The sequence below is a fragment of the Pteropus medius genome, unplaced genomic scaffold, assembly GCF_902729225.1.
Source record: "Pteropus medius unplaced genomic scaffold, Ma_sr-lr_union100, whole genome shotgun sequence".
Classification (NCBI taxonomy): domain Eukaryota; kingdom Metazoa; phylum Chordata; class Mammalia; order Chiroptera; family Pteropodidae; genus Pteropus; species Pteropus medius.
This window is the reverse complement of record NW_024349519.1, coordinates 4,215,213-4,232,736: the sequence shown is the minus strand read 5'-3', so window position 1 is coordinate 4,232,736 and position 17,524 is coordinate 4,215,213. Positions and strand designations below refer to the sequence as shown.

At 34.6% G+C, this 17,524-nt stretch overlaps 1 protein-coding gene across 7 annotated transcripts in view; it reads right to left on the bottom strand.

Moving 5' to 3' along the window:
* NELL2 (neural EGFL like 2) overlaps nt 1–17,524 on the bottom strand; it is a 300,577-nt gene that overhangs the window by 199,615 nt on the left and 83,438 nt on the right. For all 7 annotated transcript variants that reach the window (XM_039882249.1, XM_039882250.1, XM_039882245.1 and 4 more), the window contains 2 exons: nt 17,321–17,449; nt 15,754–15,856 (listed from right to left, as the gene is read on the bottom strand). In XM_039882249.1, coding sequence (XP_039738183.1) covers nt 15,754–15,856; nt 17,321–17,449 — 232 coding nt within the window. The remainder of the gene's footprint in view (nt 1–15,753; nt 15,857–17,320; nt 17,450–17,524) is intronic.

The following is a 17,524-nucleotide window of genomic DNA, read 5'->3' as shown; positions in this document are numbered from 1 at the left end:
TAAATTGAGCCTCATATGAATGATATCTAAATTATCTTTTGCTTTGTTATAAATCTGAAATTCTATCACTTGTTTCAAAGCCTTATACTACTAAAGAGGACTACCCTTCTGATCACCTAAAGAGTCCCATTTTGAGTGTTCTAGAACAGTGCTAGATAGTGTGATTTAATTGTTATTACAGACGGATTTGCATAAAGCTTTCTTCTAAAGGGTTTTAGGACACTTAAGCAATGTCATGAGATGGGCAGAGAAATTCTTTTGAGAAAATGTAATAGGGCATGGAAAATAATAAAATCTACAAAATACATTAATTCAAGAATCTTAATAATAAAGAGAAATTCCAATTCAGAGTGAAGAATTAGAGGCTGAGTACTCTCTATTATTTAAAAATAAAACATGATTACATAGGCACAGCATAACACCTCAGAATCAGAGGTCAGTACCCTGTGTTATGTCTTCTGGAAAACTACTTTCAATTCAGAAAAACAAATATTCAACATACTCTTATGCCATCTATGGAACTTACTGAAATGTGGAACAGCAACTAATTGTAACAATTATTTCATATGAGCTCACTAGACAACATCGTCTGTGGTAAACAAGACAGTTTAGGCTTCCATAAACTATCCTTTATTAAAGGATCTCCCATGAATTGATATTACTATGTCAAGGTTGCTTGGAAAAAGAAAAAAAGCCTTTATGATGCCCTTTTATTTTGCATTTTAAAATTCTTTTTATTAAACATATTGGGGTGACATTGGATAATAAAATTATATAGGTTTCAAGTGTACAATTCAATAATATATCATATGTATATTGCATTGTGTGTTCACCACCCAAAGTTAAATTTCCTTCCATCACCATATATTTGACCCTCTCTACCCTTATTTACCTTCTTCCCTTCTCCTCTGCCCTCTGGTAACCACTAAACTGTTGTCAGTGTCCATGACTGTTTGTTTTCTTGTTTGTTGCTTTCAGTTTTATATCCACATATGAGTGAAATCATATGGTTCTCACTTTTTTTCTGTCTGACTTATTTCACTTACCATGATAACCACAAGATCTATCAATGTTGTCACAAATGGCAGTATTTCATCTTTTCTTATGGCTGAGTAATATTCCATTGTATATATGTACCACATCTTCTTTAGCCAATCATCTATCAAAGGGCATTTTGGTTGTTTCAATGTCTTGCTGCAGTGAACATCAGAGTGCATATACCTTTACAGATAAATGCTTTCAGATTTTTTAAGTAGATACTCAAGAGGGATTACAAGGTCATAAGGTAATTCTATTTTTAATTTTTTGAGGAACTTCCATATTGTTTTCCATAGTGGCTGTACCAATTTACATACCTACCAAAAGTGTATGAGGATTCCTTTTTCCCTAAAACCTCTCCAACACTTGTTACTGTTGATGGCAGAACAGGTCAGAGGTATCACACTGCCTGACTTCAAATTATACTACAAAGCTACAATAATCAAAACAGCATGGTATTGGCAGAAAAACAGACACACAGACCAGTGGGACAGAATTGAGAGCCAAGAAATAAATCCCCATAGATATGAGCAAATAATTTTTGACAAGGGAGCCAAAAACATACAATAGAGGGAAAAAAAAGCCTCTTCAATAAATGGCGCTGGGAAAATTGGAAAGTCAACTGCAAAAGAATGAAACTAGACTGCTATCTATCACCATACACCAAAAATTAACTCAAAATGGATCAATGACCTAAATATAAGACCTGAAACAATAAACTGCATAGATGAAAAAATAAGTACTAAACCTCATGGATGTTGGATTCGAGAGGAATTTATGTTTTTGACCTCAAAGGCAAGGGCCATAAAAGCAAAAATTAAGTGAATGGAACTATAATAAACTAAAAAATTTCTGCACAGCACAGTAAACCATCAACAAAATATAGAGGCAATCAACTGAATAGGAGAATATATTTGCAAACAATGCCTCTGATAAGGATCTAATATCCAATATATACAAAGAACACATACAACTCAACAAGAAAAAGACAATTCAATTTAAAAATGCTCAGAGGACCTGAACAGATACTTCTTCTAAGAAGACATACAAATGGTCAACAGCCATATGAAAAGATATTCAACTTCATTAGCTATTAGGGAAATGCTAATCAACACCACAATGAGATACCACTTCACACCTGTTAGAATAGCTATCCTCTGATGCCCTTTTAAAAGACCTAGTGAAACCAAGGGAAAAGTGATGTTTTCAGCTTTCTCTCAGCTCTGCCACCTTGTACTCCTTGCTAAAGGTGAAAAACCCAGAGTCAGGTTTTTGTAGAGTAATTTGACAAAAGCTGACTCAACAATTTCAACCTTAGCAATTTACCCTATAAATAAAGCAGTATAAAAGTGCACCAAGACTTTTAAAAAAAAGCGCACCATGATTATGTATTAATGACATCCTGAAATATCGTATTTCATAAGAAAAATAAATTGAAAACAACTAATATACCCTTTCAGAGAGAAGAAATAACATTATAATAAACTATACATCAGAATAATATTCAGTAATTTTTAAGTTAGTTGATATGAAAATATCTCCAAGGTAAAAGTCCAGAAAAATGAATATCATTTATCATATGTAAAACCCTACATATGTGTATGTGAGTGGATGCATTAAAAATCATCTGAAATGGCACAGGAAATGTCTGGGGGAGGAAGAATAAGAAAAATTTTTATATTTTATTTTATATCTTTTTGGAGAGTTTGAGTATTTACTGTATGCATGCATTAAGTTTAGTTAAAACATTTTAAAAATGCTGTACTAGGATAAGAAAAGAAAAATCCCAGCATTAAGCAATTTATACTCCTCAGGACTTTGGAGTAAAGAATACAGCAGCTAAAATCATTGTGACATTATCATCATGTGATTCTGCCCTGCCAGGCACCCTAGTCCTGCTGCAAGCTGACTAATTAACAGTAGATATATTTTTCAAAAGATCATTAAAATGTATCACGTGGTGTCTCATGTAGTCATTAATGTGAAGGCTATATTGTTAATTATTCTTGCTTATTAATATATTGCCAGTTCAGTATTTTTCCAGTGATTTGACATTTATCAGTTTTATAATGTGTAAAAAGATAGCAGTATACTAAATGCTTTGTTGAAGTATTTACTAAAATAGAGTTCCAGTCAAGATGGCAGAATAGGTAAATGCTGTGCGTACCTCCTCTCACAACCACATTAAAATTACAACTAAACTGCAGAACAGCCAAAATTGGGAGTCACCTTAAGTCTAGCTGAACAGAAGTCCTACAACTGGGGACACCCAGAAGAGGCCACCTTGCAACAGGTAGGAGGAGCGAAGACACGGAACAGGCTGGTCCCACACTCATATGTGGTGGTTGAAAATCAGGAGAGATATCTCGGCTATAGAGATCCCTCCAGAGAAACAAGGAGTCCCAGACCCACTATAGACTTCCCAACCCAGGGTTCTGGTCACAGAAAGAGGAGTCTCCATAATTTCTGGCTGTGAAAACCTGCAGAGATTGTAGCTGAGTGAAATGGAGAGCTACTAGAGTCACATATGTTCCCCTTAAAGGGCCCACTCATGGACTTACTTGCTGGAACAGCAGCTTGAAAGCGTCAGGGACACACAGAGAGGAACTGAGTTATCTGGCTTTAGGGCAAGAGCTGGAGAGGCAGCTTTCTCCCAGACAGATGTACAGGCTGAGTCACTGTTCCTTTGCTGAGCCCTCCTCAGCCTGGCATGCAGGCAGGCTCCAGAGCCCTGCTAAAGTGAATCCTGTTCTGTAGGGTCAGCAACTGCACAATACCTCCTCCATTATAGTCACAGGCCAGTCCTCACAACCAATCAGCCTAAGGGTCAATCTTTTCCATTGATGTGCAAACAGCCACCAAGGCTCACCTACAACAGGAAAGCACAGACAACCCATGCAAGAGGCACACCTTGAGCACCCAGTTCAGGTGACCAGGGAGACTGTGCCACTGGACCTCATAGGAGACCTACTACATAAGGCCATTCTACTAAGACCGAGAAACATGGCAGCCCTATCTAATACATAGAAACAAACACCAGGAGACAGCCAAAATGGGGAGACAAAGAAACACATCCCAAGTGAAAGAACAGAACAAAGCTCCAGAAAAAGAACTAAATAAATGGAGACAAAGAATCTAACAGATGTAGAATTCAAAACACTGTTTATAAGGATGCACAATGAATTTAGGAGAAGAGTAGCTGAACTCAGTGAGAATTTTAACAAAGAGGTAGGAAACAAAAATGGAGATTTAAAAAAAAAAAACATAAAAAAGAAACAGAAATGAAGAATACAATAACTGAAATGAAGAATACCTTAGGAGGAATCAAAAGTAGATTAGATGAAGCAGAAGATGAAATCAGCATCTTAGAAGATAAGATAGCAGAAAACACCTAATCAGAACAGCAACAAGAAAAAAGAATCCAAAAAAATGAGATTAGTTTAAGGGGCCTCTGGGATGGCATCAAGTGTAGTAGTATTCATATTATAGGGATAGCAGATTAAAAAGAGAGAAAGCTAGGAGTTGAAAACCTATTTCAAGAAATAATGACGGAAAACTTCCTTAACCTGGCAAAGGTATAGATATACAAACCCAGGAAGCTCAGAAAGTGCCAAACAAGATGAACCCAAAGAGGCCCATACCAAGACACATTGTAATTAAAAAACCAAAGTTAAAGACAAAGAGAGAATCTTAAAAGTGGCAAGAGAAAAGCAATTAATTACCTACAAAGGAGCTCCCATAAGACTGTCGTCTGATTTCCCAACAGAAACTTTACAGGCCAGAAGGGATTGGCAGGAAATAGTTAAAGTGATGAAAAGCAAGGACCTACAAAGATTACTCTACCCAGCAAAGCTATCACTTAGAATTGAAGGACAGATAAAAGAGCTTTCCAGACAAGAAAAAGCTAAAGGAGTTCATCACCACCAACCCATTATTACAGGAAATGTTGGAGGGATGGACTTCTTTAAGAAGAAGAAAAAAAGAAAAAAGATTTAAAAAAAATGAATAAAAAGGTATTAACTACCTAGCTATCAAAAATTGCTTAAAATATAAATGGACTGAATGCTCCATTCAAAAGATGGGGTGGCTGAATGGATAAGAAAACAAGATTCTTATATATGCTGCCCACAAGAAACTCACTTCAGATTTAAAGATACACACAGACTAAAAGTAAAGAGATGGAAAAACCACTTCTGGGTTTTTATCCAAAGTAACCCAAAACACTACTTCAAAAGGACGTGAGAATCCATGTTTACTGCAGCATTATTTACAATAATCAAGATATGGAAGCTACCCAAGTGTTCATCAATGGATGAATGGATAAAGAGGTGGTACAATGGAATATTACTCATCTGTAAAAAAGAATGAGATCTTGCCATCTGCAACACAGATGGACCTAGAGGGTATTGTGCTGAGTGGAGTAAGTCAGATAGAGAAAGATAAATGCCATATGATTTGCCTTACACATGGAATCTATGTAAGAACAAAATAAACAAACAAAACAGAAACAAACATAGATACAGAAATATTTTGATGGTTGTCAGATGGGAGTGGGGCTAAAGGGTGGCTGAAATAGGGGAAGGGTTTAAGAAGTAGAAATTGGTAGTTACAAAATAGTTATAGGGATAGAAAGTATTGCATAAGGAATATAATCAATAATACTTTAATAAAATAAGTATGTATGGTGTCAGACGGGTGCTAGATTTATTAGAGTGATCACTTTGTTAGTTATATAAATGTCTAGTGATCACTTTGTTAGTTATATAAATGTCTAAGTATTATGTTGTATACCTGAAGCTAATATAATATTGCATGCCAACTGTAATTTTAAAAAAAGAATTTATTTAAAAATTTCAGCACAAAATTAATGGTAGTGATTAGGAAACCAACAGGATAATCCTTATGAAATCTTTAATAAAATTTAGCTGTCTTTAGTGAAAATATTCCCTATCATAAACTCAATTATCGTAACTATGTAATGCACAAGTAGACTATTTTCTTGCCCATTTTTCACACAGACCTATAGAAACAGAAAAGTGCCCTAATTCTATTATTTACCCAATAATATTTTAAATACTAAATTAGGATTATTTTGTCAAGAAAAGACTGAATCCAGACCAAGGTCATACACATGATTTACAGCAGCACCATTAGCTCTCAGCTCATTCAATTGTTTGCTATGAGGTAATATTTTTAATAACTATAGACTTTCAGGAAACTTCCTAAAAATATTGTACCTGACATGTAAAACAACATGCTTTCCTTTTGATTTCTATTTCTACCTTTTTTATTATTGCATAGATCTCCTCAATCTGCACTGGCATTCTGGTCATGTAGCCTCATGCGTCTCCATAAAGCCAACTAATTTATGATTGTGTTCATGCATGAGAACCTCCAGCACATACTATTTCCCATGCTTCAAGCATTATCGTAGAGACAGCTAAGTTTATTGGTTATGTTGCTCTAAATTTTCTTTTTAAATGTTTCCTATATAAATTATATAATGTTTTTCCTCACTTTAAGAACAAAGAGATTCTTAGTAAATTATATCTCACTGATTTTTGTTCCTCATCATTATATTCACATATTCAAAAGTCCCTGAATCAGTTTAATTACATTGTCACACCTTTAAAAAAAAAAAATCCCCAAATTACTTAAGTGGCAGTCATTTAATCCCTGTCCCTACTTTACTTGCAATTTAAGTGACAGGGCTAGAATCACCCATATTTGCACACTAATGTGAAAACAAAAGAATCAAACCTCCCAAACTCCACATCCTGCCAAAAGCAAGGGTAATGTTCTTTGCAAAAGTGTGCATATAAAATAAATCTACTCTTATTTCCTATTATTTAAAATTAATGGACATGGCCTATAAACATGAAAAAGTGCTCATCTTCACTAGTCATCAGGGAAATTTAAATTTAAACTACAGTACAAATCATGTATCAACATCATTTATCATAACACTTAATTTAAACGACCAAAAATGCTAAATGTAGGTGAGGTTGTGGAGCACCTGGAATGTTCATATGTTTTTAGTGGGAGCGTAAACTGGTATAACTACTTTAGAAAATTGTTTGGCAAAACAATTTTGCCAAAGGGAAAAACAGTTTTACCATAGAATAAAACAGTTTTACCCTATGACCAAACAATTCTAAAGTATATACCCATCAGGCATGCAAAACACCAAAAAAAAAATATGCAGAATATTTACAGAAGGACTATTTATACATCCAAAAACTAGAAAGCACCCTACTGCCCTTTGACAGCAGATTGCATTGTGATACATTAACACAAATAGAAGGTACACAGCAGTAAGTATGAATGATTAACATCTACATGCAAGAATAAATTTCACAAACATGATTTTGAATGAAAGAAGCCAGACACAAAGGAATAGATAATGCATGATAAATGGTTCTTAGTGTCAACCTTGATCAAGACCTACCCAAAATATTAAGGAACAAAATGGAGCAGAATCACATATTAGCACACAATGTAGAAAAAAAAATACATTATGTACTAATTGTTTGGTTTTAGAAAAGTCATTTAACCTCACTGGCCTCATTATTCACCCGTAAAATAGGGATAATGAAATTTTGCACCTCAAAAGCAAATGGCTATTCTGAAGATCTCTAAGATCCCTGTTTAGCTTTAAGATTCATGACCCAATTAGATAGTTTCACTACTTTATATTTTCATCAATAAAAACATGAATGGCTATTTTAATAAAAACAATAATAGCTAACGTTGCTTAAGTACTTTATATATATATTACTCATTCAGTCCTCACATCAATCCTATAAAATAGCTAACATTGCTTCCTTCCTTGTATAGACAAGGAAACGGAGACTCTAAGAAGTAATGTGACCAAAGTTACACAGCTAATAGTGGAAGAGTCAGAATTCAAACTCAGAAAAATCTAACTGCATAATTCATATACTAACTACTCAATATGCAAAGACATTATCATAACTCCATTTTACCTAAGCTGACAGACCTTTTTAATTTTTTTATTAAGTTTATTGGGGTAACATTGGTTAATACAATTATATAATTTTCAGGTGTACATTAAAATTTGACATCTGTATATTCTATTGTGTGTTTACCACCCAAAGTCCAGTTTCCTATATTTTCCTTCAGCTACCATACATTTGATCCCCTTTACCCACTTCACCCTCCTACCCTGCCCCCCCCAATATTTGACCTTCTTTATTCTGTCTACCTCTTCCCTCCTCCCTGACCACCTATCCTCTGGTATCCACTAGGCCATTGTCCATGTCCCTGAGTCTCTGTTTGCATGTAGATGTTGATCATTTGTTGCTTTTAGGTTTATATCCCACATATAAGTGATATCATATGATTTTCAACTTTTTCTGTCTGACTTATTTCGCTTAGCATGATTATCTCGAGATCCATCCATGTTGTCATAAATGGCAGTATTTCAACTTTTCTTATGGCTGAGTAATATCCCATTGTATATATGTACAACAGCTTCTTTAGCCCGATCATCTATCATAGGACACCAGTTGCTTCCATGTCCTGGCCACTGTGAATAGTGGTGCTATGAACATCAGTGTGCAAATATTTTTCGGATATGGGTTTTCAAGTCTTTGCAGTAAATACCCAGTAGAGGGATTGCTGGATCATATAGTACATCAATTCTTAGTTTTTTAAGGAACCTCCATACTGTTTTCCATAGTGGCTGTACCAATTTACAGTCCCACCAGCAGTGTATGAGGGTTCCTATTTCTCCACATCCTCTCCAACATTTGTTATTACTTGTTCTGTTGATTATAGCTATTCTAACAGGTGTGAGATGGTATCTCATTGTGGTTTTGATTTGCATTTCCCTAATAGCTAGCGATGTTGAGCATCTTTTCAAATATTTGTTGGCCATTTGTATGTCTTCTAGGGAGAGTGTCTGCTCAGCTTCTCTGCCCATTTTTTGATAGGATCAGTTGGTTTTCTGTTATTGTTATTGAGTCGTATGAGTTCTTTGTATATTTTGGATATTAGGCCATTATCGGAGGCATTGCTTGCAAATATATTTTCCCATTCAGATGGTTGTCTTTTTACCTTGTTGATGGTTTCTTTTGCTGAGTAGAAGCTATTTAGTTTGATGTAGTCCCATTCATTTATTTTAGCTTTGACTTCTCTTGCCTTTGAGGTCAAATTCATAAAATCCTCTTTAAGTCCAAGGTCCTTGAGTTTAGTTCCTATATTTTCTTCTATGCTTTTTATTGTTTCAGTCTTATATTCATGTCCTTCCTCAGTTTAGTTCCTATATTTTCTTCTATGCTTTTTATTGTTTCAGTCTTATATTCATGTCCTTCCTCCATTTTGAATTAATTTTGGTGTGTGGTGATAGACAACAGTCTAGTTTCATTCTTCTGCAGGTTGCTCTACAGTTTTCCCAGCACCATTTATTGAAGAGGCTTTCTTTTCTCTACTGTACGTTTTTGGCTTTTTTGTCGAAAATTATTTGCCCATATAAATATGGGTTTACTTCTGGATTCTCGATTCTGTTCCACTAGTCCATGTGTCTGTTTTGCTGCCAATACCATGCTGTTTTGATTACTGTTGCTTTATAGTATAATTTGAAGTCAGGCAGAGCGATGCCTCCAGCCTCATTCTTTTTTCTCAGGATAGCTTTGGCAATTCAGGGTCTTTTGTGCTTCCATACGAATCTGATGATTTTTTGTTCTATTTCTTTAAAAAAGGTCGATGGGATTTTGATGGAGATTGCATTAAATCTGTATAATGCATTATGTAATATGGTCACTTTAACTATGTTGATTCTTCCAATCCAAGAACACGAAATCTTTCCATTTCTTTGTATCTTCTTCAATTTCTTTTAATAGGGTCTATAGTTTTCATTATATTGGTCCTTCACTTATTTCATTAAATTTATTCCTAGGTACTTTATTCTTTTTGTTGCAATTGCAAAAGGAATTATTTTTTCCACTTCTTTTTCTGACACTTCATTATTAGAGTATAGGAAAGCTATGGATTTTTGAACGTTGATTTTGTATCTAGAGACTTTACTGTATTTGCTTATTGTTTCTAGCAGCGTTCTTGTGGAGTCTTTAGGATTTTCTAGAGAATCAAGTCATCTGCAAATAGTGGCTGTTTGACTTCTTCACTTCCTATTTGGATGTCTTTTATACCTTTCTCTTGTCTGATTGCACTCGCTGGGACCTCCAATGTTATATTGAATAAGACTGGCAATAGTGGATGGCCACTATCTGATCTTGTTGGCTGAGGGTTTATCATAGATGGCCTTTATTATGTTAAGGTACTTTCCTTCTATACCAATTTTGTTAAGTATTTTGATCATAAATGGATGCTGTATCTTGTATAAGCAGTTGTTTTGGGATGGAAGGCTCTGTAATGTCAATTATGTCCAGTTGTCCTAATGTGTCATTAAAGGATATTATTTCCTTATTGATTTTTTGTTTGGATGATCTGTCCATATCTGATAATGGGGTATTTAGGTCCCTTACTATGATAGTGTTTTGATCTGTTTCTCCCTTTAGTTCTGTTAGTAATTGCTTTACATATTTAGGGGCTCCCTGATGGGGAGCATAAATATTATGTCTTCTTGGTGCACTTTATCATTATAAAGTGTCCCTCAGTATCTTCCTTTACCTTTTTTACTTTGAAGTCTATTTCATCCGATATTAGTACCACTACTCTCGCTTTTCTCTGAATGCCATTTGCTTGAAATAACTGAAATATCATTTTCCACCCATTCACTTTGAGTCTATATTTGTCTTTGGAGCTGAGATGTGTCTCCTGGAGGCAGCATATGGTTGGGTTTTGTTTTTTGATCCATTCTGCAACTCTGTGCCCTTTTATTGGTGAGTTCAGTCAATTTTACATTTAGGGTGATTATTGGAATATGAGGTCTTCTTATATCCATTTTATCTTTTGTTTTCTGGTAGCTCAGTGTTTCCATTGCTTCCTTGTCCTTGTGTTTCTGTTTTCTTTATTTTGGTTGGCTTTTGTGAGTTTTCCCTCTGGTTCTTCTTGTTTTATGTTATATACTTCAGTTCTGAACCTTTGGTGTGTGGTTACCATTACGAATATGAAAAGGATAGTTATATATATACAGTTGTCCATTTCCTTCTGCACGTGACTTATCTCCATTCCCCATTGCAAATTTGGATCTTTGAACCCTCCCCTTTTCAGTCATTATTATCTCAATTCGTCCCTATGTATGCTGAACGTTCATAACTATCATGCTATAGCGATTCTCTTCTTATTATTTAAGCTTATAATGCCCTGTTCTTAGTAAGGGTTGTACTCCTCTGCTCTTATTTGCCTGATAGTCACTTTACTCCTAAATATGTTTTTTTGTTGTTTTTTGTTGCTGTTGTTGTTGTTGTCATTTTGTTTTAGATGAGCTGGCTCCTTTCAGTATTTCCTGTAGTGCAGGCCTCGTAGTGGAGAATTCCTCCAATTTTTGTATGTCTGGAAAGGTCTTAATTTCTCCTTCATATCTAAAGGAGAGCTTAACTGGATACAGTATTCTAGGCTGGTAGTTCCTGTCACTTAATAGTTTAAATATTTGATTACATTCCTTTCTGGCTTGTAAGGTCTACGATGAGAATTCCGACAATAATCTAATGGGTTTTCCTTTATAAGTTACCATTTTCTTCTTCCTGGCTGCCCTGAGAATTCTGTCTTTGTCATTGGTTTTTTATAATTTTAATACAATGTGTCTTGGGGAAAGCCTTTTTGGGTTGAGGTAATTGGGTGTTCTGTTGATTTCTTGAATTCCAAGCTCCAGCTCATTCCTTAGATTTGGGAAATTCTCATCAACTATTTGTCTGAAAACGCTTTCTAGTCCCTACTCCTTTTCCTCACCTTTGATAATGCCCATTATTCTTATGTTTCCTCCCCTGATGATGTCAGCTAGTTCTTGCATTTCTCTTTCATTATTTTTCATTCTTCAGTTTCTCTCTTCTTCTTTCTAATTTATTTCTAAATTTCTGTCTTCGATATCACTGATTCTTTCCTCCATTTGGTTGACTCTATTTCCCAAGATTGCTATTTCATTTTTCAACTCTTGTGGTGTGTGTGTGTGTGTGTGTGAAAATAAATTCACTAAACACTTTTTTTAATTTCAGTGAGTTTCTGTAACTATTTCTTAAAACTTTAGTCAATTATTTTTTGATAATTGTTTTGTTTTGTTTTTTTTTAACTGGGTTGATATTTTACATACTTTAACTCATTTGACCTCATCCTGATGCACAGTTAAAGTTACCCAAAATATTTATAGTTTACGTTTTCTAGAGCTATCTTTAATTTGTATCAGTCAGCTCTCTCTATTGGCTAATTGAGAGACTATGACTGGAATAGAGGATATGATGATGGTGGCTAAAAGAGGAGAAGATAGAGAGACAAAAACAAACTCTGCTTAATTGGCAACTTGACCTAGACTTAGCTAGGATTCCAAATGGCTTTGTATGGTAAACTTACTTATCAGTCAATAAAAGTGAATCACGAATTAATTGTAGCAGATGATTTTAAAGAAGGAAGTAGGCTCTCAAAGCACAGAACTTTTAAATGGAACTTCTCTGGGACTTCTAATCATATATTCTTGAAGAAATCACATAAACCCTCATTAAGAAGATGGAGGTAATGCCTACCTTACAGAGTTGTAAAGATCACATGAACAATAAAGTATGTGCCTTCTAACCTGTGGAAGTGATATGACTTTATTATAATTGTGATTACTATTACCTTAATAATTTGGCATTGACATTCCCGCCTTTGAATTTTATCCTGTCTCTGTTTAACTTTACCACAGTAGCTCAATGGTAAGGGCCAGGAAAGGTTAAGCCCCTCCTCCCAACACTTTGTTTATGTAGATTCAAATAAAGAAAAATGACAGACTTGGTTCTCTCTGACTTCTTTCCCAGAAAAACAACCTTCTTTCTATTCATCAGTATTTATATTTGGATAAAGAGCTGGAACTGAAGTTACAGAGGGAAAATACAAAGCAGACTATAAAATAAGGCTGCTCAAATTTGCACAAACAACTCTCACGAAGCAAGCCTTAAAGTATTAAATAAAGAACACCAAAAAATGGCCACATGCACTTGCTTTGTTCCTTTCAATCTTGGCAAAATAATGTTCAGCAGTTAGGTTATGTGTTTTACCTTCCTAGGGCTTTAGAAGCAGTAAGTGATTAATCTCTTCAAATAGCTCTCGCTAAAGAATATCTTTTGTTAATTTAATGTTACTAAACAGGCTGTTGAGCAAAGGAGTTTCAATGACAGGATGAGTGCAGGGCATAAGAGGAAGGCTTATGTTTGTGTTTTAAAAAGTAAAAACCATAGAACTTAACTTATACTTAACTGAAATTAATTTCTCATAAGTTATAACAATGATAATACTGGGAAAATTAACATAGGAAAATAAGATTGTTTCCTTCCTCCCATATATAACAGTGAGACAGACACACAAACACACACACACACATACCCACACACAAAGCTATTGTTTTTCTCACTTTGGGCATATATAAAAATCTGAACAATCTAAATAAATCAGTTGATGATTACTAAATTTATTTTAAATGTTATTTATATTTTATAAAATAAAAATTTGCAAAAAACTTTTAAGAAGCCCATTTCCCAAAATATTTTTAGTGACTGATTTTAAAATTGTACATGTGGACACATATTCCCAAATAAACTCTAACAATATTTACCATGTAAACTAAATGCTTATTTCCCTTAGGAAAAAAAAAACTCTATGAGTATTTACTGAAAATATCTTGCTAGCTCTTGTAACATGATGAATTCATCAGAACTGGAAGTTTAAATACTTGAAATACAAATAAACATAGGCACAAATCCTCTATATTCCACAAAACCCGTATCACTGAATAAGACCAGAAACACAAAGTCGCTCTATCATTTTTAACCACATAAAATGAAAGACTCCAATGAATTATTTGGGCATTTTATCAATGATGTTGTGGTGTCCTCACTGATTACTTACTTGAAGGTTTCACAATTTTATACATGAAGCAAACACAGTCAATTTCCAATCATTAACACCAAAGTCTGCCAGAAGCACTTTGCATTAATGAATCTTAAAATATTTTACCATTTCAGTAAGTCTAACTGCATGCTGTTTGGAAGATTTCAAGCATAGTCCAATTTAGTAGGCAGCTTACTGTTGGTAACAGAGACAAATGGTAAAATCAGAACTGAAATTCAGTTCTGATTAATACATCTATCATGATGATCTATTATTTCAATCAGCCTGTCTCTAATAAAATCGGCATCACTTCATGCAAATCTATCATATTCACAGGTAACAGAATAGAATTATTGGTAGAAATAAGTGTAAAAAAGTTGAAACAAAAAGTATGATTCCTGCTATTGTCCTATTATGAATATAACGCCCCACAGAGGGCCCTTCTTCCTCCTACCTCCAACCATCTGCAAAGAAAACTACAGAACATCACCATGAGCTTTTACTTAATAAGACAAGTTCAAGGAAAAACTCAGATTTCTCCTCACCAAAGAAATTAGCTAGTGAAATATATAAGAACAATTACATTCACTCCTTCCCGGTTCAGCCAAATCTACTTGACTAGGCTAATACACTTTCATGAAATGAATTGGCTTCAATGTAAACTCTAATAAAATTAAATACAAATGAGATCTTGAGGGAATTAAATCAATGAAGTACAAAACAACTTCCTAGTTTTTCACTGATACTTGTCACTCTCATCAAGAGTAGAACATTGCACACTATGTAGGCAAGAATAAGGTACGGCAACGTCAATGGTACCACATAGCAGGGTAAACATAATAACCTTAGCAAAAGCAGCCATTCATTCTCTCCCTCTTTCCTCTCACTGTCCCTTCCCTTCCCTTCCCTTTCTCTCTGTCTTTGTATGTGTGTGAATGATTACATTGCACTTACAAACTTGTATATGCACTTATATACCTATATATTCTACAAACTTTATAACTCAGTTTTCTTATGTTATTATTCATTTGTAAAAAAAGAAAAAAAATAGCTGAATTTTAAATGCTCCTTTTGATAAGAATTTAAGGGCAGTCTTTTAAAGTATAAATAACACAAATGCAATGCTTTATGTTATTGAATGAATGATACAGAACTCATTCAGGATATCTACAAATTCAAAGAGCATTTCCTGACATGAACTGCATAGCTGCTAAAAGGCAGGGCAGCTTCCTCACTCAGTGGTGTGAGCCTCTTTTTATGAATAAAAAGGCCATGGCCTTGTCCACACTGGATAATCCTATAACAATGTGAATTTCTGTGGTTTGGGCCAATGGAGTTAGTGTGTCATCTGTTAAGTCACTTGTATCATTGATTTCCTTGGTTTTCATAGCTGAGAGTGGACCATTCTTGACCTATTTGGAAGGTATTTATATCAAGAAGTGTAATGAGAGAAATGCCTTCCACTAAGTTTTTTACACATCTTTCTATTATTGTCATTGTACAGAATAGATTCTCCAAGAAAAAAAATTCTTGCTAGAATAAAGTAGAACATTTTTAAATTAAAAATAACTGATCAACCAAAATAAAGAAGGTATTCTTCCTATTTCCATCACTTCTAGAAGCTTTTTAGCCTTCCCAGATTAAACCAGTGAAGGGTGGCTATTAACACAAGGCTTTATTGCCAAAGAAAGTATTCATCATAAAAGTTATGCTCACATTTGCATTCTTTACAGCACTTGCCATCCACGTATGCAAGAGCCGACTTAAGTGGGCAGTCAGGATTCGGGCAGATCAGAGTTTCACACTGGATGGTTCCATTCTGAGAAGAAAACAATATTTAAAGAATTTCCAAGTTATAGTTTGGTAGTCTTCAAGTATTTTTAAATGTTTCTTAAATTTCAATCTCTTCACATAAAAGGTTATAAATACCTCTATTCTCTTTGGTTATTATACAATAGAACTCATAATACAGAGACCCACAGTAATACAAATTGGGTCATAACATGTCCAGCAACTAATGGTAACTGAGCCAGAGTTCTCAGTTTGTTTAGTAAGATGGATGAGGACATGAGTGGAGGGAAAAGGCACACAGTGAAGGAAAATAGCAGGCAATGGGTAAGTCTGGGGCACGCACATCTCCCCAGATTACTCACAAAATTAGCACCAACAAACCAAGAGATTTACGGAATAGCTACTGCCATTCTGGAAACCCAGTCTTAGGACTCAGAATCTTCCCATGGATATTTAAGATGGGACAGGCTACCACCACAAGAGGTGCCAAGTTGCAGACAGAAAGGCAAGGAATTTGTTTTCTGACAGTCATCCAGAACTCCTAGATTGCTCGCTGCTTTTTTAGTCATTTTATCGACCTCACTATACCTCTCGTATTTTACTCAGTTGGACTGTTGACCTCCATTTAACAAATTGAGAAGGCTTTACTGTATTTATAAAATGCTATAATTTTGGTAGAAATGTAATGCATTCCTGAATAGAAAACCATATATGGGTGCACACACACACATGTGCACACATACTTAATTTCAGAACTACCTTTAACTTTTTTACATCTATGGTATTCTGCTTTGAATAAAGTTGATGAACTTGGGGAAAAAATTTTTTAAAGACTAATTCACATAGACTTCTAATTTCTTTCCAGTCGACCCATTTTAATAAATTCATGTGGAATTTAAAAGTTTAAAACCAGTCATGAATGTTTCTTCGAAATTGAACATATATTTTTTAAATCATAATGTACTAAATATCCTATTTTATTAGTGAGCAATTAGAGAAATCAGTATTCATTGAAACTATAATTTGTATTCCACTATCTTAGTAAACTTTTAAAGATTAACTTATTTATTTAAACTCCATTATATGTTTATATGAACCAATATGGTCACATTATTGTATGCTGTCTTTAATTTAGCTTTATTAAAATACATTAATAAACACATGAGGTGAAAGCTCCTGGAAATGTTGAGGATAACAGAATAGAGTCCTTTGGGAATCACCTTACTAACTCAATTGAAATTGCTAACTTCATGTGTGTACCAATAAACTTAACTTTTATAGTATTCCTAAACCATAATCGTCTTTATAGGCTAGAAAGTGTCTTTAATAATGCAACACACGGTTCTTTAGATTTGACCAGGTTTGCTAGAACTTTAAGGTTGTGTCTTGAGGAAATGGGTCTTGAAATTTTCAGGATTACATTATTTTAATAAATTTTTAAAGAATCGGGGTATCTGAGTTTCTTTAGTCTGAACTCCAGTGGAAACCATACCAGGCATGTGCAGTTCTTACAGCCGTCTGTCCAGGACTCAAATTCTCGGTAGGTGGTTCCCTTCATGGTGCAAGTCCTTTCACAATAGCACTGATCCAATCTATTCATCTTCTGTTCAGCTCGAGACAGCTGTGGCACAAAGGAAGGGATTCCTATTATTCACCATTCCAGCAATGCAGAAATGCAAAACACTCCAGTAGGCAT